The sequence below is a fragment of the Nicotiana tabacum genome, chromosome 5 (assembly GCF_000715075.1).
Source record: "Nicotiana tabacum cultivar K326 chromosome 5, ASM71507v2, whole genome shotgun sequence".
Lineage (NCBI taxonomy): Eukaryota > Viridiplantae > Streptophyta > Magnoliopsida > Solanales > Solanaceae > Nicotiana > Nicotiana tabacum.
Genome location: NC_134084.1, coordinates 44,010,267 through 44,032,781, shown reverse-complemented (window position 1 = coordinate 44,032,781; position 22,515 = coordinate 44,010,267). Strand labels below are relative to the sequence as shown.

General features: G+C 41.9%; 1 protein-coding gene across 2 annotated transcripts in view; it reads right to left on the bottom strand.

Moving 5' to 3' along the window:
- Window positions 1-17,007: 17,007 nt before the first annotated feature.
- LOC107806354 (NAD-dependent malic enzyme, mitochondrial) overlaps window positions 17,008-22,515 on the bottom strand; it is a 38,139-nt gene continuing 32,631 nt past the window's right edge. The window contains exons 15-19 of one of the 2 annotated variants that reach the window (XM_075253505.1): window positions 19,731-19,785; window positions 19,553-19,624; window positions 19,388-19,450; window positions 18,776-18,890; window positions 17,008-17,419 (exon numbers count right to left, since the gene is read on the bottom strand). In XM_075253505.1, coding sequence (XP_075109606.1) covers window positions 17,345-17,419; window positions 18,776-18,890; window positions 19,388-19,450; window positions 19,553-19,624; window positions 19,731-19,785 — 380 coding nt within the window. In that variant the 3' untranslated portion in view covers window positions 17,008-17,344. Of the gene's footprint in view, window positions 17,420-18,775; window positions 18,937-19,387; window positions 19,451-19,528; window positions 19,625-19,730; window positions 19,786-22,515 lie in introns of both variants that reach the window. The other variant, XR_012709484.1, reaches the window with a different exon arrangement.

Sequence of the window (22,515 nt, the reverse complement as noted above, 5' to 3'; positions counted from 1 at the left end):
ACAACCTTCGGAGTGTGTGCTTCTGAGTAGTGTTTGCAAGTTCCGAGTATTCTCCTTTTGCCAAATATTCCTTGATATCATGAAACCAAGGCTTTCCATCTGCTTCTTCTTCGACATGAGCACAGTAAGTTGGCTGATCATAGATCTTTACCGGAATGGGATCGATGAAGTTCTTGTCTGGATGTTGTATCATGTATGATAGGGTGGCCTCTGCATCGACGAACTCATTCTGGATTCTAGGAACATGTTGGAATTCCATCTTTGCGAACCTTATTCTCAATTCCTGTACATGATGTAGATAAGGGAGTATTTTGGAGTTCTTGGTCGCCCATTCTTCTCGGACCTGATGTATAAGCAAGTCTGAATCTCCGATCACTAGCAACTCTTGAATGTTAATGTCGATGGCCATTTTGAGACCTAAGATGCAGGCTTCATACTCAGCTATATTGTTGGTGTATGGGAATCTAAGTTTGGCGGACATCGGATAATGCTGACCAGTTTTCGATACGAGGATTGTCCTATGCCAACTCCCTTGAAGTTTGCTGCTCCGTCGAAAAACATTCTCCAACCGACAGAGGATTCTGAAATATCTTCTCCTATGAATGATACCTCTTCGTTAGGAAAATACATCTTCAGGGGTTCATATTCTCCATCCACGGGATTTTCAGCAAGGTGATCTACTAATGCATGTCCCTTGATTGCCTTCTGAGTTACATAGACAATGTAAAATTCACTCAACGAGATTTACCACTTGGCTAGCTTTCCAGTGGGCATGGGATTCTGGAAGATGTACTTTAAAGGATCCATCCTTCATATGAGATATGTAGTATAGGCACAGAAGTAGTGCCTCAGCTTCTGAGCTACCCAAGTTAAAGCACAACAGGTACGCTCTAACAGAGAATATCGGGCCTCGTACAGGGTGAACTTCTTACTGAGGTAATAGATGGCTTGTTCCTTCCTTCTTGTTTCATCATGTTGCCCCAGAACACAACCGAACGCTCCATCCAATATTGTGAGGTAGAGTAATAGAGGTCTACCTGGCTCGGGCGGGACCAAGACTGGTGGTGTTGACAAGTACTCCTTGATTCTTTCGAAGGCCTTTTGGTAGTCATCAGTCCATTTGGTAGTGGCCTCTTTCTTCAACATCTTAAAGATTGGCTCACAGATAACTGTATATTGTGCTATAAACCGACTGATATATTTAAGTCTCCCTAAGAAACTCATCACGTCCTTCTTGTTCTTTGGCAGTGGCAACTCTTGAATAGCTTTGACCTTTGATGGATCTAGTTCTATTCCTCGACGACTTACAATGAATCCAAGTAGTTTTCCGGTGGGAACCCCAAATGCACATTTTGCGGGATTCAGTTTTAGGTTGTATTTTCTCAGTCTATTGAAGAACTTCCTCAAATCTTCCATGTGATCAGTGGCTTTTTTGAACTTGATGATAACATCATCTACATATACTTCGATCTCCTTGTGTATCATATCATGGAAAATGGTGGTCATGGCCCTCATGTAGGTGGCCTCAGCATTTTTTAATCCAAACGGCATCATCTTATAATAGTACATCCCCCATGGCGTAATGAAAGCCGTTTTATTAGAATCTTCTTCATCCATCCAGATCTAATGATACCCCACAAAACAATCTACAAATGACTGCAACTCATGCCTAGCGCAATTGTCGATCAGGATGTGTATGTTCGGTAAAGGGAAGTTGTCTTTCAGACTAGCCTAGTTGAGATCCCAGTAGTCGACACAGACTTTGACCTTCCCGTCCTTCTTTGGCACCGGCACGATGTTGGCTAACCACGTCGGATATTCTACTACCCCAAGAACCTTGGCTTTGACCTGCTTAGTGACTTCTTCTTTGATTTTCAAACTCATATCAGGATTAAACTTTTTGAGTTTTTGCTTTACCGGCAGACATGTCGGATCAGTTGGCAGTTTATGTGCTACAATAGATGTACTCAGACCAGTCATGTCATCATACGACCAAGCGAATATGTCTTCATATTCCCTTAGAAATTCTGTGTATTCCTTCTTTTCTGATGGCGATAAGTGGACACTGATTCTCGTTTCTTTGACGTTCTCTGCATCTCCCAGGTTAACAATCTCGGTCTTGTCCAGGTTGGACTTAGGTCTGTTCTCAAAATTCTCAACTTCCTTAACAATCTCTTCCGGTATTTCATCTTCCTCCGAATCTGTGTCCGTTTGTTGTGTTGTCTCGTTGCATGTCACAGTCATTGGTTCATCAAGATAAGTAATAGTAATGCCCGAGGCATTCCGAGCTCTAGTGGTTTTGATGGTCCAGCTATTGAGGCATGCTCCTCTTCTCACTGCTTGTATGGAAGGGCCTTCCTCCCCCTCCTCCTCGAAAACAACACAACAATCCATATCATTGTCTTCCAGGAACAAATTCCTTACTGCTGCCAGTGCTTCCTCTTCTTCCGACCCATAGATAACATTGGCCGGTTGGAAAGTCTGCTTCAAATGTGGTATTGGCTGCTCCAGCGGATAGTGAAGGTCGCGCCATGGTGGTGACCAGTTGTTGAATTCCTCCCAAGGGTACTCATATCCTAGAACGAAGGTGGTGCCATGTTTCTTTAGTTTGATAGGCTTAGCAACTCCTTGGAGGTTCTTTCCAAGTCCCTTACCAAGTTCGTATCCGCTCCAGTTCAATATGCTTTCAATTTTATTGTCCCACCATTTATCCTTGTCGACGGCGTTGACTCTCTCGATGTGGTGATAGATCTCCCCGCCTATATTTCTTCTGCCTCCGATTGCTGGGACGGTCTAGAGACTGTATATGGGATTGCTATCGTCGTCGTGAATGATCACCTCTTGGTGGTTCCACTCAAATTTCACCACCTGATGTAGTGTTGACGCTACAGCCCCAGCGGCATGAATCCACGGTCGTCCCAATAGCAAATTGTAAGATGCTGGTACGTCTATTACTTGAAAATCAACATTGAACCAAGTAGGCCCCATTTGCAAACACAGGCTGATTTCACCAATGGTGGACCTTTGGGAACCGTCAAAAGCTTTGACGTTGATGGCCCCGTCCTTGATCTCATGCATCCCCTTTCCCAATGTCCTGAGAGTTACCAATGGACCAATGTTAAGGCTGGACCCTCCATCAATCAGTACTCTGGTGATAAAATAATCTTCGCATTGCACGGTGATGTGTAACGCCTTGTTATGACTCAACCCTTCTAGTGGCAGCTCATCCTCATGAAAATTGATCTTGTGACTTTCCAATACCTGCCCTACCATATTTGACATCTCTCCTTCGGTGATGTCGCTTGGTACATGTACCTCACTTAGTACCTTTAACAGAGCATTCTTGTGTGCCTCAAAATTTTGTAGCAAAGCAAGTATGGAGATCTGTGTCGGTGTTTTGTTCAGCTGGTCAATGACCGAGTATCCCTTGGCTTGTATCTTTCTTCAAAGATCATCTGAACCCGTCTCAATGATGGGCGACCGATTGGAGGCCTGCTTGCTTGACTCAGCTAGGTGTTCCGGGGTATAGACCCTACCAGTTCTTGTCATACCCTGTGCGGCAACAGTTTCCTTGAACCTAACCTTGCCTTTTCTCCTTGCCTCAACTGTATAGTCCCATGGTATAGCCTTTGTGTGGAATGGCGTCATGGCTGACATTGCTACAGGGATCGGCATGGCTATCCTCACCCTGAACGGAGCATGTTCCTTGGGTGGTAAAATTGCAACTTCGAATGGTGTAGGTGCATTTGTTGGTGCCATAAATTCGACCTCAATCGTCGTTGGCATCTTTGCAGAGGATGGAACTTCAAACTCAAGTGGTATGGACATATTTACCTCAGTGCCCTCGAAAGGATGAATCTTTTCTACAATCGGATTAAGGGTGACTATTGGCTCCTTTGGATCGTCGCCTTCTGTGACCAAACCGATCGATCCCTTGGGGTCCCAATCATCCTCTATTTCAATCATGTGAATGTCTCCACTCTTATAGTCTATTAGAGGGTTATTGCGTACATTTGGAGCAGGTTCCTTTGCCACAATAATTTTGTTGTCAATTAGAGCCTGGATCTTGTCTTTCAGGGAGCGACATTCGTCGATGGTGTGTCCTTTCATGCCGGAATGGTATGCACAGGATTTGTTTGGATTAACCCACTTAGAAGGGTTCTCGGGGGTTATAGCAGGGATAGGGGTGACATTACCAACAGCTTTGAGCCTCTCATACAACTGGTCAATGGGTTTGGCAATGGCTGTATACTATTTAGGAGGTCTGGGGTCAAAATTTGGTCGAGATCTAGAGAAGTTTTGGCATGTAGGAGGTGATTGATGGTGGGATGGTTGAGCATTGTAGGCTTGGTAAACATGTGCGGGTTGGAAATATCTTGGTAAAGTAGGCTGATATATGGGTGGTGGAGATGATTGATAAGTGGGTGGTGGAGTTTAGTAAGAGGGTGAAGGTGCTTGGTAGTTTGGAGTAGGCTGATATGTGAGTAGAGGCATTGGATAGGTTTGGTATTTGATGGGAGATTTGGTTCTCTGTGCCACCATTACGGCTCCTACGTCCCTTTTCTTGGATGTACCACCAGACTGTAAAGCCTTATTGGTAGCTTGCAAGGCTTCAAAGTTTGTAACCATACCACTTTTGATGCCTTCTTCGATCCTTTCTCCTAGCTTGATAATGTCGGAAAATTTATGGCTCTCAATCATCATTAGCCTTTCATAATATTGCGGGTCTTGAGCTCGGATGAGAAACATGTTCATTTGTTCCTCCTCTAAAGCAGGCCTAACCTTAGTAGCTTCTGATCTCCAGCGAGTGGCATACTCGCGGAATGTTTTCGTGGGCTTCTTCTTTAGGTTCTGGATGTAGAACACATCTGGTGCATTTTCTGTGTTGAACCTAAATCTGTCCATAAAGTCGGACGCCATGCTTACCCAGTTTGACCATTTCTTTGGATCCTGGCCAATGTACCAAGACAAAGCATCTCCTTTCAAGCTTCTCATGAAAAGCTTCATGCGGATTCTCTCGTCTTTCCCTACTCCAACCAGCTTGTCACAGTATGTTCTCACATGGACCTTTGGATCTCCTGTACCATCAAACATGTTGAACTTCGGAGGTCTGTACCCCTCGGGCAGTTCAACATCGGGTTGTATGCAGAGATCTTCATAGTTCAACCCTTCAATCCCCTTACTTCCTTCGACGCCCTAGATCCTGCTGGTCAATTTCTTAAGTTTTTCAGCCAGATTCCTGATGAGCAAGTTTTTATCATCAGACTCGGGTGCGCTTGAGATAGGTTGAGTGGAGTGTGGCACAGTCTCCACGTAGATGAGGGTGTTATGATGGGTGTGAAAGGGGTCATTTGTGGAGTTCAAAGGTTCTGGGATGAGCAGTGAAGTATTGTTGGAGGTGTGGCAAGTGTTGTAGTGGTGGTGAGGAGCGGGATGGTTTCATGACTTTGGGATATTTTGTGGAGGTGTGGGGTTCTTAGCATTCGGGAAATTAATGTCGGGAGTGGTGAAGGAAAATGACAGATTCGCCAGATTCCGAACCTGATCAAGTTCTTCTTGAAATTTCAGTAGCTTTTGTTCAAGCTGGGATGCACCTTCTTTGGAAACCTGAGTACTATGAGTGACCTCTACCCGTTCAGTTGAGTTTTCCTTTTTGTTCGAATCTTCCATCTTCCCTTTGTAAGGTTTCGGATAGGACTAAGAGGAGGAGTGGGTGGAGGGCCCCTGGATCTCGTTGAATAAGATGATGTTGCCAGAGTGCACGAACTAACCTTTGGGAGGGGAATAAATAAACAAAAAGTAAAAACAAAAAGGTAACAAGTCAGTGAGGATTATAAGAAAATGTTGTGATATTTAAACACATATTGCAAGAATGTAAATCGTGTCCTATTTGGGAACCTCTTTGTGCCCGATATAGGCCTAGCGACAAGTTGATTTGGAGAACTTAGAATGCTAAATGCCTCATTTTATTGATAAAAAGTAGACGAATACCAAATCGACCTTAAATAGTAGGAAATAAAAATATCACTAGTAGTTGTTGGCCTTATTACATTTCTTAAAGCAAAAGAAAAACTCCTATCTATTTGGTCCCGGAAGGACCTTCCCCAGACTCGGCATTTTTGGCTCCGTCGAACAGCTTTCCCAGCTCGCGATGTCCAAGCAATAGGTAGGCTCTGGCTAGATGTCCGCCCTCATTTCCCTCAGCATTTTGGCAATCTTTGATCCTTTCGAGGAACTTCCTTTCTAGCTCCACTATGCCTCGCTCCAAGTGTCCCAGTCGCTTGTTGGCACTGACAGCCATGTCTTTCCACTCCTTGATCAGCTTTTGGTTGGCTTCTTGTATCTCACGGTGCTCGCTTTCACTTTCTAGGATCCTCTTGCACAGTTGATTGTATTTGACCTATGCCTTGGCCATCTAATATATGATCTTGTGGCCTCTAGCAAGTCCTGGCTGACCCAGAACATCGTGATTAGATTCCAACCAGCCTGAATATTATGGAGTACAACCAGCATGGTATCTGTCTGGTTCGATAGTGTCTCTTCCCATGATGATCTTGCAATGCCACATATGCTGAGCTTGGCACTTGTAAGGACTCTCATCAGCTTGGAAGTCAGCCCAGAAGTGACTCATCTTGTCTACCCTTGGTATAACCTGCTTCCTACCATCCTATCTCCTAACTCGGAGAGGGACATAAGGGTAGGTTCCTCTCAGACCGATTAGTATCAGAAATGGCGCATCCCTGGATCGAACGATGAACTCCTCAGTAGGGAACCACTCGAGCATCCATTGTACTTGATCCTCAATTAGATTTTCAAACAGCTCTAACCATCCCTTGGCGTCTTCTGGCTGGGCGAACATGCTGGGCATGTAGTTCATTCGTTTCGAATGATAGAAGGTGATATGATCGTCCCAGTCTCTTCGTTGAATTTCCTGTCGGTATTCACCCCTTTGGAGATGCTCCATGAGCCAAAGCTGAAGTAGCAAATTGCAGCCCTCGAAGCGTTCGGCTCCTCGTTGACACTTCTCCAAGGCTCGGTATATCTCCGCAATAATCATGGGCACAATGTTGAATGTTTGCCTACCAATTCCCTCCATTAGAGTTTTGGTTACCATAGCTAGCCTGGTGTGGATCCTGGCTTTTTTCATTGGAAACACTATCATCTCTAGGAAGCAAAACATGAAGACAAAGACCATTCAGTGAATATGCCCCAATGATGTGAGGGCGCACTCATCAGGATAGGTACTTATTAAGACACACTCAAGAACACAGTAGGGGAAAATACAGTAGAAGAAACACACAAGAATCACAGTAGAGGAGAGAAGAATCTAAATATTTCAGAAAAACCCTAGATCGGAAAAGAGATGGTTTCGAAAGTATAGTTTTTTTTTTTGAAAGAAAATCTAGAAAATCGTTTAAAACTTAGGGAAAGCATAGATCTGGAACAAATCTAAAGAGATCAGAAAAACCTCAAAGCTAGGGTTTTTAGAGGAACCCAAACGGTGAGAAAGGCTTGGATCTAAATAGAAGGAGTCGTAGCCAGGCTTGAAACAGACATAGCTTGCCGGAGTAGGGCCGGAGATGGCCGTAAATCTTGAATCAATAGAGGTCTGGACCCAAATCTTCGTGGTCGGGTCATGAAGCTTCAATTAACCAAAGTTGAAGAGCCATAGGTGGCTTGGTGGGTGGTGAGACCACCATAGATTTAGGTTAGAAGGTGGCCGGAGAAGATGAACAGAATTCATCGGAGAGGAGATGAGAGGGAAGGTTCTAGAGAGAACCAGAAGTAGAGAGATAGAGGTGAGTGAGGAATAAGAGGGGCATTGGGGGGTCGTTTGGTTAATAAAGGTAAGGACAGATGAGGGCCGTTGATCTTTTTGATCAATGGCTAGGATTTAATAAGGTTTTGGGTTGGGTAGGGGTAATTGGGGCCTAGATTAGGTTTTAATTGAAATTGGGCTGAAATTGGGGTCCAATTAGGGGTCAGATGTTAGGCTAAAATTGAAACGGATTGGGGTATTATTTAAATAGCCGGTTTTTTCCTTTAAAATTATAAGAAATAGTAAATTAATTTCCAAAAATAAATTGAAAGCATCAAAATGATTTTTAACACAAGATTATTGATTTAAAAATATAAAATCTCATTTTATGAATATGAGACGAATTTAAACCTAAAATGGCTAATATTGCAATTATGCAATTTTATCCTTAAAAAAAATACCCAATAAATTTGTAAAATAAGTGTAAAAAAATACCTTAGCTATATTAAACATGAGACTCCAATAAATGAATCACCAAAATAATAACTTTGGGGATAATTATTGGGTTTTCTTAATAAAATAGGGCAGTAAATTGATTTAAAAATCTTTGAAAATTTAAGAAAAACAATGCAGCCTTGGAAAATACTCATATATGCTTATACATGCTATTTTGAAAGGTATTTTACATAAAAAAAATATAGGAAAAAATTGGGTATCAACACCTGGACAGAGCTGAGGGAACTAGGTTGGCAGATGTGCGCTCAACCTTCGAGGAAGCCCAGCGGCTTCACTTCGTGGAGAGCACGGGCCTTTCGAGCTTCGCATTTTCCCTTCCTTATTGGGTTTTCTTTTGCAGGCCTTCGATTAGCTTAAGTCTGGGCTGCTTTATCGTGAAGTCAGGCTGCGAAAAGCTCTAGATGAGGAGAGATCCCTTAGGCTCCTTTGCGATGAAAAGGAAGTCGAGCTGGTCCAGTTGCGGTATGAGGTGAGCCGGAGCTTGAATTATGAGAACTACTTGGAGGAGCAGGTAACGTTCTCTCCCGTGTGAGCGTATATTCCGCCTTCTAGCTTCTGAGGCTAACGCTTCATTTATTTCAGTTGTAGAAAAGGACGGAGGCCCTGGAGCGCCTTCGGGATGAAGTTGACCGAGCCAGGCATGAGCATGATGAGCTAAACGATCGGGCGGAGGCTCAAGCTTTAGAGGGGAAGGGTGCTCTGGCTAAAGTTCCAACTTTTGATGCTCAACTTTGCTTAGCTCGCGATGACACTTCGGTTCAAATAGATATTATTATGAAGCTCGAGTCCGAGCTTTTAAAGGTTAGGGCTGAGATCGTTGACGCCCGAGCTGAAGCCGCAATAAGCCGAGATAAGGCTAACCAGGAGATGACGATCTATTTAAAGGACGCTACTGATGCTCAAGCTGAGCTGAGAAAGGTCCTCGACTGCAAATAGAGGATTGAAGAATATGCTCATTGCAAGTCTTGGAGAAAGACCTTCGAGGAGATCCGTGCTAGAGGTTTCGTCCTCTCGGAAGAATTGGCGCGAGCGAGGGCGGGCGAGCGTGATGCTTAGTTACTTCTGTCCTACACCGAATAAAGCAAAGATGAGGTCGGCAGGCCGTAGCTCCCAGGGGGCGTAGATTTTGCCATTTGTATATATCATTTTCAAAGCATGTTTGTAGATGGAGATTGTGTTTTTTCGTATATGTGTATAAAGGAAAACCTTCCGACTTTGTTTCTTCTGTATCTCTTTCTGTCTCAAATTTGGCCAGGCGAACTGGTCTTTGAGTTGGTAGGAATCCTTAGATTTGTGATATGGCCCTGGGGCTCATTAGCCTGGCCCGTGGGCTCTTACGCACTTTTGCTCTTAGGCATATTTAGGCTAACTTTTTTGGGCTCAGTCCCCGAGTTGGGCATCGACTCGAGCTTGTTTGATCTTCAAGTTGTCGAGTCTTAGGCTGGCGACAGTGGCTCTTACGCTTTTGGTCGATGCGACCTTTTAGTATGTGTGGGCTGGCGACAATGGATCTTACGCTTTTGGTTGATGTGACCTTTTTAGTTAACTATTTTGGGTTCAGTCTCCGAATCGAGTTATGACTCGATTTCATTTGATCCTCAAGTTTTCGGATTGTGTGCGCTGGCGACAATGGCTCTTACGCCTTGGGCCGATGCGACCTTTTAGTGTGGGCTGGCGACAATGGCTCTTATGCTTTGGGTCGAAGCGACCTATTATAGGCTTTGGTTTTCCCTCGTTAAGGACTTTTTGAAATAATTTTTGCCTGACTCTTCGACGGTTCAAGAAGAACCTCGATTACGAGTCATTATATAGCGATGATCGAGCACCGCATGAGGTTTGGCTCGGAGTCTAAGTATCTCAAAGCCTGTGATTTGGACCTGACATGGTCGAAGCTCTTTTGCCTATATCAAGGGTAGCATGTTTAACTAGTTCTTTACGAAGTAGATTCGAAGTAATTGAAGACCTGTGATTTTGTAGCGACGGTCGGGAGTCCCCGAGTTGCGTTAGTTTGGCTGGTACAGCCTGGTGACCGGAGTCATTTGTGTTCGGCCGAAGCCTTTAAGTCCCGAGTGAAGTAGTTTCGGCATCTATATCGAGGGTATGCCTTTTTAGGGGTCTTACAAGTTCAATATATAGCCGAAACTTTGAGATTGGGTTTATGCCTTTAGTAAGGTCTTACAAGTTTTACATGCCTTTGAGGTCTTATAGTTTTACATGCCTTTGAGGTCTTACAGTTTTGGATACTTGGTACAAGTATTGTTCATGCCTTGCTTGAGGTCTTACAGATATTGTTGTTGCCTTATGTAGGTCTTACAAGACCGAGGCAGCCCGCATGTTGCCTTACAAACTTGGGTTTTGATAAGTCGATAGAGATGGCGCTTGACGGCAGTCCCCGAGTCATCGAGGGTTTCTTGACTCGGGAGCCATTACTTGTAAACTTGGTATTGCCTTATTGAGGGCTTACAATTTTTGGAATTTCCGACCCAGAGGTCATTTGAGTTTTTGACGCCAGTCCCCCAGTGTTCGGGTCATATTTTGGCTTTGAAGTCGTTTCGTGATCTTGTTGTTGTTGCCTCATTAAGGGCTTACACGCTCGAAGCTCCGACCCGAAGGTCGCGTTGTTGTGGGTTATCGACGCCAGTCCGCCAGTGTTCGGGACACTTTCGGCCTTGGAGACGCTACACGATTTTCGTGTTGCCTTGCTGAGGGCTTATGAGTTTGGAGTCCCGACCCAGAGGTCGTTCAGGTGTTGAATCATTGACGCCAGTCCCTGAGTGTTCGAGACATTTTCGGTGAAGGAGTCATTTTTGCGAAGGTGTCGAGCTTCCTTTGGAGTGTGAGATGCTTTAATAAAAGATATTATTCGATTACTTGGTACAAGTGTACATGTTTTTGCCATCGGGGGCCCGTCTATACGGACACGGTTCATTCGACCGTTTGGCTCGGTACATCACTTTCCTATTGGGGCTATATTTGGCGTTTCTTGGCTTTTCCGAGTGGATGGCCTTCTGGGGGGATGCCCCCCAGTATTCGAGGTTGATCACAAAGAAAGCCTTGGATACTTGTTGAGTCTTTCTTAGGTAGCATATGGATGTTGCCTCGTTAAAAACCTTGCCGATAAAACCCTTTTCGGGATAAAAACCTGGTCGAAGGAAAAGAGTGCAATGCATGCTTTTGAAACCTAAGGCCTTCGAGCTGGGTTAGCGCTTTGACTCTTCGGTCAGACGCCTGCATAAGGGTTAGTGTGAAATATAAAATGAAAAGGGAGATGGTTATACCTTAGTGTGGGATATGTCGACGATGTTTCGAGGTCCGATGTGTTCTACTATCTAGTGATGAAATGCAGTACGGTCCTTTGCTCTGTTTAATCAGGCTTAACCGAAGATGTAGTTTGGTTACCCTTTGGGCCCTTTGCGCGTGGAGGTATTGGTGTCGGTGCCACATCGTGCACCGTAAACATTTCTCTTGCCGCATGATATTCCCTGTAGATGGTTTTGATCCCATCCTTTGTCGGGAATTTCATCATTTGATGGAGTGTGGATGGTACTGCTCTCATGCAGTGTATCCATGGACTTCCGAGCAAGGCGTTGTACCTCATGTCTCCCTCGATGACATGGAATTTGGCATTTTGGATTGTGCCGGCCACATTGATGGGTAGGATGATTTCCCTTTTTGTTGTTTCACTTGCCATGTTGAATCCATTGAGGACTCGAGTGGCGGGCACGATTTGGTTAAGCAGTCCGAGTTGCTCTATTACTCTTGACCTGATAATGTTGGCTGAGCTACCTAGATCCATAAGTACATGCTTTATTTGAAATGTATTTACACGGAAAGAGATTACCAGGGTGTCATTGTGGGGTTGAGACAAGGTCTAAGTGTCCTCTTCGCTGAATGTGAAGGCATCCTCGGGTATATACCCCCGGGTTCGCTTTTCTCTGGTGATGGATATTTTTGTCCTTCTCATCACGGGTTCCTATGGGGAATCGATGCCTCCCAAGATCATGTGGATGACATGTTGTGGCTCATTTGTTTCGTTCTTCTTGGCCGTCTCTCTTTCTCGGAACTAATTTTTGGCTCGGTCACTAAGGAATTCCCGGAGGTGACCTTTGTTAAGTAGTTGGGCTACCTCTTCTCGGAGTTGGTGTCAATCCTCGGTCATGTGGCCGTGCGTGTTGTGAAATTCACACACTAAGTTATGATTCATTTGCGAAGGATCTGATTGTACAGGCCTGGGCCATCTCGAATCTCTAATTTTATCGATGGTGAACACGATGTCAGATACATCGACGTTGAAGTTGTATTCTAATAAGTGAGATGCCTCCATTGGCCCTGCATTCCTATTGAATTCGGCCTTGTTGATGAGTCCCCGAGGATTCTGTCCTCGGTCTATCCTTCGATCGTTGCGAGGTGGGCTTCGCCCAGGGGCGTTCCTTCTGTCTTCGGCGTATGGATGATATCTTTCTTTGTTAGGTTTTGGCTCCTTCGCCAGAATCCTACTTGGGTACACTAAGCCCGAGGGGGCTCCTAGCTGGTCGTCTTCGACCCTGATCTTCGACTGGTATCGGTTGTGGACGTCCGACTAAGTCACAGCGGGATACTCGACCAAATTTTGTTTCAACTGCTTTGAAGCCACCGAGCTTCGTTCATTCAGACCTTGAGTGAAGGCCTGCACTGTCTAGTCGTCGGAGACTGGCGGTAGTTCCATCTGTTCCATTTGAAAACGAGATACGAACTCTCGCAGAATTTCGTTCTCCCTCTGCTTGATCTTGAACATGTCAAATCTCCTTGTTGCCACTTTGATGGCACCGGCATGTGCCTTTATGAAGGAGTCTGCCAACATGGCGAATGAGTCTATGGAGTTAGGGGCTAGGTTGTGATACCACATCATGGCCCCCTTCGAGAGTGTCTCCCCGAACTTCTTTAGTAATACGGACTCTATATTGTTGTCCTTTATGTCGTTGCCCTTCACTGCGCAAGTGTAAGCAATAACATGCTCATTGGGGTTTGAGGTCCCGTTGTATTTTGGGAGGTCTGGCATTCTGAACTTCTTTGAAATGGGTTTCGGATCCGCTTCCTCTGGGAATGGCCTTTGTACAAACTTCTTCGAATCCACACATTTCAGGATTGGGGGTGCGCCAGAAATTTGGTCGACCCTATAGTTGTAGGTCTCGACCTTCTTGTTGTTGGCTTCTATCATTTTCTCACCCCGATTCGATCCTTCTGGTGAGGTCCTCAAGCATTTTTATGATGACGGGATCGGTCATCGACCCGTTATTGCTCGATCTTTTCGGTACCTGTTCGGCTGGGGGAGCTGTCCCCGGTGCTACCGTGCTAGGATTTTTCTGGTGACTTTGCAGCTAAGCAATAGTTAGTTATTGTGCTTGCAACATTTCAAAAATAACATGAAGGATAACCTCCCGTTCTTCCTTGGTTGGGGTTTTCCGAGCCTTTTATTGATCCCCTTGGTGCACGCTCCTGTCAGTGTGGGAGCTTATGTCAATGTGTTGGGCGTCGCATGAGACCGCGTCCACGGGGATTGGTTCTGGTGCATTCCCAGGGTTTCGTGGTGGCACACCAACACCTGAAACAGCCACACCGTTTTTTCCGTGGTCCTCAAGATTGTCGTTTTCACCTTCATTCACTGAATTAGACATTTCGACCTGAAATCGAAGATCTTGGACAAGAGAAAGCGTGAAAGATAACTTGTGTTATGTAGTAAAACCATCAAACAAATAATCACTATTATTTTTATCCCCACAGTGGGCGCCAAACTGTTTACCATAAAAATGGTAATAACAATTAAATTTGATTATAGGATTCTAAAAATATGTGATCTATTTTTATGCTAGTTTGTTAAGCAGTTGATGCTATGTGTGAGGTTTAAAAACGAGATAAGAGTAAGGAGTAAGGTGATATTCAAACCGATAGGTTAACAATCGGGGCCTCGAGGTCGATTCCGGGGCTCGGCTATGGGCTATCGAAGGTGATTAAAGTGTGGCGAACAGTTATAATAAAATCAATGAAGGCTCTTTATAGCCAATGATAATCAATAAATGATGAACAATAATGAAGATAATAAATTGAAGCAATAATATCAAGAGAATGTGTTAGAGAGCAAAGCAAATGTTCTTGTATATTTCGTGTGGAGCAACTGAAGCAACAAGAGTTTACAAAATGACAAGGATCCCCTTTATATAGGAGGGAAATCCCAACATAGTAAAAATGCATTAATGACAAAGATAGGGGGATGGGGTAGCTAAATGACGTCCTGATTCGGGTTTGGAGCAATCTACTAGGCTCTGTCAGTCCTAGCCGTGTGCCTTGGGAACTCCCTATCTCTACCATTACCGTGATTTTTACTGCCCCGAGGTCGAGTGTCGACAACCCTCGAGAGAGGATACTCGGTCATAGCCTCGAGCCTTCGAGGTGATCTTCTGAAATGCCTTAATGGCGAGAAATTGGACCCTCCGATTTCACCGTATACAACATAATTATTTTGCAGGTATAATTCTTCTAGATGTTCCATTTCCTTCTCCCGTTCCTTAGTATCTGCAACAAAATGTTTACTAACACCTCTCTGGACCACTTAGAAAGTCTATTACTTGTTCTTTAATTTTTGATGAAATCTCCAGATAGGGTTGCCCTCAACTTCTATGGTCCAACCATCTCTAATTACATCCTTAAAGCCTTCTCGATCAGTCCATAAGTTAAGAAATCTAAAATATCTCATTGTAGGTATACTACCAGAGGTTACTTTCATCCATAGAGAGGCATGGTCAGAGTTTACTCTAGGTAGATGAATTACTAAGGAGTTGGAGTATTTGGTATCCCACTGGTGATTGAGCAGAACAAAGCATTCTTTTGTATTTCTGAATCTTATCTTTGTCCACAAAGAGTTCTAGTATAGCAATAAAGGTGAGATTGTTATTGGTTTTGAGGTATTTTAGTCTATCAAAGGTATTTTTAATGCCTCTATTGTTCCAAAAAAGGGTGTTAATCATTGGAGGGATTGGGCGTAGTTGTGAGCTTAGCTCTAGATCTTGTCAGAGAGATACACGAAGAAATAATAGTATCATTTTTACTACGGAAAAGGGCTAAATATACCCCTCTACTTTCAAATATTGTTTATCTGTACCCCTCGTTATACTATTGGACTATCTATACCCCTACCGTCATACTATTGGGTTATTTATACCCCTACTATCATACTTTGAAACAAAAATACCCCTATTTTAAATAGAGTGTCACGTGGCAACACCAGATTAAAACGACTCATTTCCTTTTTTTACCCAACCCGTTTTAAAAAAAAAACACGACCCCTATTTTCATTTTTACCAGTTTTTTTTTAAAATTTTAATTTTTAAAAAACGAAAATATTTTGTTAAAAACAAAAAATATTTTTTTTCTATTTTTACAAATTTGTTTTTCCAGTTTTTACAAAACAAAATTCTTTTAAAAAACTGAAAAAATGAAAAAAAATATTTTTCAAAAACGAAAAAATTTTGTTGAAAATATTTTTTTTTCTATTTTTACAAAAAAGAATTCAGTTTATACAAATTTGTTTTTTCAGTTTTTACAAAAAGAAAATCTTTAAAAAAAATGAAAAAACGAAAAAAAAAACATTTTTCAAAAACGAAAATATTTTGTTGGAAATATTTTTTTCAGTTTTTAAAAACGAAAATATTTTGTTAAAAACTGAATTTTTTTTTCTTTCAGTTTATACAATTTTTTTCAGTTTTTACAGTTTTTACAAAAAACAATATTTTGTTAAAAAAACGATTTTTTCAGTTTTTATAATATGTTTTGCAAAATCTTTTCAGTATCTACTCAGTTCAAAAAAACGAAAATATTTTGCAATTTTTTTTTAAGTTTTGCAAAAAGAAAATTCTTTAAAAAAACTGAAAAATGAAAATATGGTTCGGGTTGTGGGTTTTTTGTAAAACGGGTTGGGTAAAAAAAATGGGTCATTTTAATCTGGTGCTGCCACGTGGCACTCCATCCAAAATAGGGGTATTTTTGTTCCAAAGTATGACGGTAGGGGTATGAATAGCCCAATAGTATAACGAAGGGTACAGATAAACAATATTTGAAAGTAGAGGGGTATATTTGGTCCTTTGCCGTTTTTACTATTGTTTGCATGTATGTTTTGGTTAGTGTTGGATTGTGTACTCCAAAAATAGCACAATTTAGCAGCAAGAATATCAGTTTTTTGATAGCTTAACCACCTTTTAGACTGAAAAGAGACCACACTTCTTGCAGTAAAACTTTCAAATCATTTTTAAGCTTCCAGAAATATCAAAATTTCAACATAATTTCCACTAGAAAGTTGAAGGGGGTTACTTTGTAGCAATAGTTAAATTATCTCCGTCTAACCTATATGTTATGAATTGAAGCCATGAAATCAACCATTAATGTTTGTGCCAGGATAGGCTATCAACATTACACTCTTGGGGTGCAAATCTTCCCTAGACACTACGTGAACGTGAGATGCTTCATGGCCGTATTTTCTATTCCGTTGGAAAGTTCATTCCAGAATTTGGATAGGCTGAAAGATTTACATTAACCATAATAAGTATTTTTCACCACCACCGTCGATAAATTAAATATTTTCACCGACCTAAGTTTCAGAGTTATGAATCTCAGAAAATAAACAAATAAGTGCTATACTCAATAAATTTCAGCATGAAGAGTCGCAAAGTGGAGTAATTCATTAACCTGCTGAGAGTCAAAAATAAACACTTTAAACTCTGAATTATCCTTTATTATACAAGCCAGAAAGAGTATACAGAACTTCAACCACTTGTACACACCACCTACATAAGAGGGCTAATTATAGTACATTTGTACAACAAGATGCTCAAAATCATGCAAGGAAGAGAAGGGCATTGATTCACTTTTACAGAACCAACGTATGGACTACCCAATAAAAGCTATAATATTCAAGAAGTCCTCAGCCTGTCAAATGTTGAAGAGCCATCGTGTGCAAAAATGTCCATGATTGTGTCGGATCCATCGCACCCGTGCTTATATGCTGCGAGAGACATGAAAAGGTGCTAGCAACGAGGATGATCAATCTTTCTTGTAAACCAATGTTGGATAATCCGGTCTCCACATATTGTTCTCCACGAACTCAGATATTTGTGCCTGCAATAGTTCCACCAATTAAAGAATTCAAGTTTTTAAATTATATTAACGTAAGCAATTATCACAGCCAACTGAACAAGTTTCTCGAACAATCAAAAAAGGTTTAGGTTCTTATTAGTTGCAGTTCAATAATGTTCTGAATTTCCACCAATTACAAAACCCTTGTTTTAAAAATATATTACTGTAGGCAATTATCACACAACTACACAAATTTCTCAGACGGTCAAAAAAGTTTTAGGTTCTCCTTAGTTTTTTTTTTTTTTTTTTAAACCATTTGGTATCCAAAAACCACTATCCCAAGTTCCCAACTAATTCAAATTTGTGTCGTATAGGACCTATTCAAGGGGGAAGCATTCTCTACCAGGAATTTTTTCATTCCCATAGCTCGAAACCGAGACCTTTTCGTTAAAGGTGAAGGGATCTCATCCATCCCACCACATACATTGGTGGTAGATTCTCCTTAGTTGTAATTCAATAACATGTTGAATAGAAGCTACCACCAACTAAAGAATCCAAGTTTCAAAATATACTACTGCATGCAACAATCACATACAACTCAGGGTGGACACAGGTACATGAATCTCTTCCTTTCTGTTGTTGCCAGCGCTTTCCAGGACCAAGCTGGTATTTGTTATTACAAAGGGCAGGCAAAGCCTGAAGGCACTATCCCAAGAGAAAAGGGGGAACAAGGAGAGGGCCTAGAAGTTATCGTAATCTTGTCCAATATTGTGTAACCCTACATCCATCTTATATCCGAAATTTTACGAAATTTATCTTGCAGGTGCATCGGATCTTAGAGACCCAAGAATGCCTCACATTTAACTTTGTTAGACTCATAATCATGCTATAGAACTTGCCTTTCACCATGTTAGGTATTTTTCATCACATAGAAACCTCGTAGCATTCCTCCATTTCGTGTATCAATCTATTATGCGTGTTAAATCTTCAGCTATCATTTCCAATCTACCACGAGAATGAGCTGAGATATCTAAATTATGTGCATTTATGCACCATAGTATCGTCTAAATCTCATTTTCATTCATTCTTCTTATGCCTTCATTCTCATCAGAGCTAAATTTGCAATTCATATACTGTCTTAATTCCATCTTATTATGAAACCCTTGCAATTTAACATGCTTCCAGTGGTTCATAATTTTGGTTGATGACTCCCTTGCTAATTGCATCAATAATACAATAACTTGCGTAAATAGCATGTACTTCATACAATATATTATTGGTTAGCTCATTCATAACTGGGGTAATTATACATAATTAAAACAAGTCCCAGGTGCAAACACACGGTTTGGGAAGCTCCTATATATCTCCAAAGATAACTGGTTCATAAAGTAAAAATACCTCATCAAGTTTCCGTAACTCTCGACTGTCCATTTCACGGTATCCTTCTGCTAGATCCTCTTCTATAGCTTCCTTTACCACAGCTGCAGCTACCTCCTTTGTTATATCGCGTATCCTGTGATGAAAATAGTTCATTCACTAAGTTTACCAACAATGTAAATCTGATGCATAGAGAGCAATGACATCGTAGTGATGCATTTCAAAATGTAAAATGATTCTCAAGAGATGGAGAACTAGATCTAGAAGATTGAGGAAGTCTAGAGTTTTGTAAGACCGTCTTTACTTGACATCCAAGAGGGTTTTACTGGGAATTTAGCAGATCTTGAGAACTGGTGCCAACTTGAGACAAGTTTCTTATCAGTCTCCAACTAAAGAAATTCATAAGCATTTTTCTGAAATAAAAATTTCGTTTCTCATGTATGGAAGGCAGCTCCTGAGCAAACTGAGAAGATTAACATTCCTTATCTATTTTTAGGTGGCAGCAAAATAGAAAAAACTTCTTTACTAGTCTCATAATGTTGCTTTGTGTTCCTAAAGTTGCCTCCTAGTAGTTTTTCCCGGTAAGTTGTCCCCCCTGTAAATGAAGCTCCCAAATACTTCTAAAGAATATACCTGGATATCGAAGGGTATATAACCCCCTTGAGGATGTCCTCCTCTGTCATATACGCAGCCAAGCTGCAATATCCACGTCTTAGTTAGAAACTAGAAGTATATACTCATGTGCTAATAGATCGGTAGACTCGGAAACTTTACTAAAGCATCGAAAGAGTTAAGTACCACTCAGCTGCAGCCTGCAACATGCCATCTGAAACAATTCTAGATCCCGACAGGAGAGTACCAAGTCCTATTCTGAAGCATGTACGAAAAACATTGTTAGGAGGAAAAGAAAAACAACAGAAAAGAGAATATGGAAAAGCTTAAACTAGCTAGCTTCATCTTTGGACATTTGTCTAACCCAGGAAAAAGGAACATGTTGTTTGCTTGGTTGCAGTGTCCAACATGACCATTTCCTGCAAAATTCCCATGCAGATAAAAATTGTTACTCCAAGGACAAGAACTGTACATCTGATATCAATTTATCTTGTATGGCTTTACCTATACCGAAATTAATAAAAAATAATAATTTTTCCAAACTTTTCTGTACGATATATTTTTCCCCCAAGTATTTTTGCTAAACATGCATGATGAATATCCTATTAGCATTTTTCTATTGTCAAAAGCAAGAAGAAATGCTATAAATGTTACACAAAGATGTAATTCTTTTTCTGAAGTACAGCAGAAAAATAAATATCAGAAAGTCGGACTGTAACATTTACCTTATCCTAAAAGCTTCTCTTTTTAAGTATTTAATTAGGTACAGAGAAGGACGAAACAAAGACACACACACACAGAGAGAGAGACAAGGACCACAGAGAAATTCTAAAATAGAACAACAACAATATACCCAGTATAATCCCACATAGTGGGGTCTGGAGAGGGTAGTGTGTACGCAGACCTTACCCCTACCTTTGTGGAGGTAGAGAGGTTGTTTCCAATAGACACTCGGCTCAGGAAAGCATAGGTACCCACAATAATAATAAGAAACAAGACGGGACAATACCGAAAAACCATGTAAAAGCAGCATACACAACAAGATAGTAAGATGATCGAAATGTTAAAAAAACGAAAGGTATTCAAATAAGCCTACTACCAACCAAATGCGAGAGTACGTACTAACACTACCGGCATGAATAATCTAGACTACCTAACCTACTATCCTAATCTTCGACCTCCACACCTTCCTATCACGGGTCATGTCCTCGGTTAGCTGTAGTTGCGCCATGTCATGCCTAATCACCTCCCCAACTCTTCTTCGGCCTACCTCTACCTCTCCTAAGGCCATCCAATGTCAACCTCTCACACCTCCTTACCGGAGCGTATGTGCTTCTCCTCCTCACATGACCAAACCATCTAAGCCGTGCTTCCCACATCTTATCCTCAATAGGGGTCACACCCACCTTGTCCCGAATAACTTCATTCCGAATCTTATCTAATCTGGTATGCCCGCACATCCATCTCAACATCCTCATCTCTGATACTTTCATCTTCTGGACGTGAGAGCTCTTGACTGGCCAACACTCAGCCCCATAAAACATAGTCAGTCTGACCACCGCTCTACAAAACATACCTTTAAGTTTTGGTAGTACCTTCTTGTCACACAAAAAACCAGAAGCAAGTCACCATTTCATCCATCCCACCCCAATACGATGTGTGACATCTTAATCAATCTCCTCATCCTTCTGTATAATATACCCAAGATACTTGAAACTCTCTCTCCTAGGGATGACTTGTGAATCCAGCTTCACCTCCCCTTCCACTCCTTGAGTAGCACCACTAAATTTACACTCCAAGTATTCTGTCTTGGTTCTGCCCAGCTTGAAACCTTTAGACTCCAGAGTCTGTCTTCACACCTCTAACCTCGCGTTAACACCGTTTCGCGTCTCGTCAATCAAAACAATATCGTTTGCGAATAACATGCACTACGGCACCTCCCCTTGGATGTGGCGAGTCAGTACGTCCATCGCCAGGGCAAACAAGAAAGGGCTGAGTACTGACTCCTGATGCAACCCCATCATGACAAAAAAAATTGTCCGAGACCCCTCCCACTGTCCTCACACAGGTCTTCGCTCCCTCATACATGTCTTTAATCGCCCTAACGTAGGCCACAGGTACCCCTCTAGCCTCCAAACAACTCCACATAACCTCCTTCGGGACTTTATCGTAAGTCTTTCTAAATCGATGAACACCATATGCAAGTCCTTCTTCCTCTCCCTATATTGTTCCATCAATCTCCTAACAAGTAACAAGGTGAATGGCTTCCGTAGTCGAGCGCCCCGGCATAAACCCAAATTCTAAAATAGAGATCAAGTTAAATCACAGAGGTGTATCTCTCAACCCAAAAGAAATTTAGGATAGTATCTGTCTTAAGATGTTCAACAATAATGTTCGACAATGTGTATAAACAAAACTTGGTTATGTTCCAATTTAGTCTTGCATAAAAGCATGCTTAGACTTCAAACAACCCTATATACATTAAGATCGTATGCACTTAAAAGTACTTTAAAATGTTGGTTTTCTTAATTAGTGAATGATATATCGAATCAAATTTGAAATATCTCACACAAATAAATAGAAGTTGTCATGTAATTATATGACTGAAGAATAAAAGAGTAGCATGACCAACAACGATTGTGATGGAGTGGTAAGTACTCCTTCATCCTTAACCAGAGGCCTCGTGTTCGAGCCCTGGGTATGGAGTAGCCTTTGTTAGGGAACGTTTTACCTCTCAATATGGGACTTCCCAGGTACGAATCGAGATTTAGCCATGCCCCAATGCCGGTACCGGAGACCGGGCGAAAAAACAAAAATTAAAAAAAATAAAAAAAAGATTAGCATGAATTTTCTCTTATACCTCAAAACTGCTACTGCTATCCCATTTTATCTGATTCTGGTTCCTTATTAGCAGTGTTGTGAAAAGCACTCGCTTTAGCGCTTTAAGCGTGAAGCGAAGCGAAGCGAGGCAGCCAGTAGGGTGAAGCGTAACAGATAGGTTGAAGTGTCCGCTTTTGCCAAAAGAGCGAGAAGCGCTAGCGAAGCGAGAAGCGACGGAAGCGCTCGCTTTTATCTTTTAAGTCACTTAAAAATAAAAAAGCTCAGTCTTTTTTTTACAAAATCAGCGAGCAGTAGAGCAAGCAGCGACT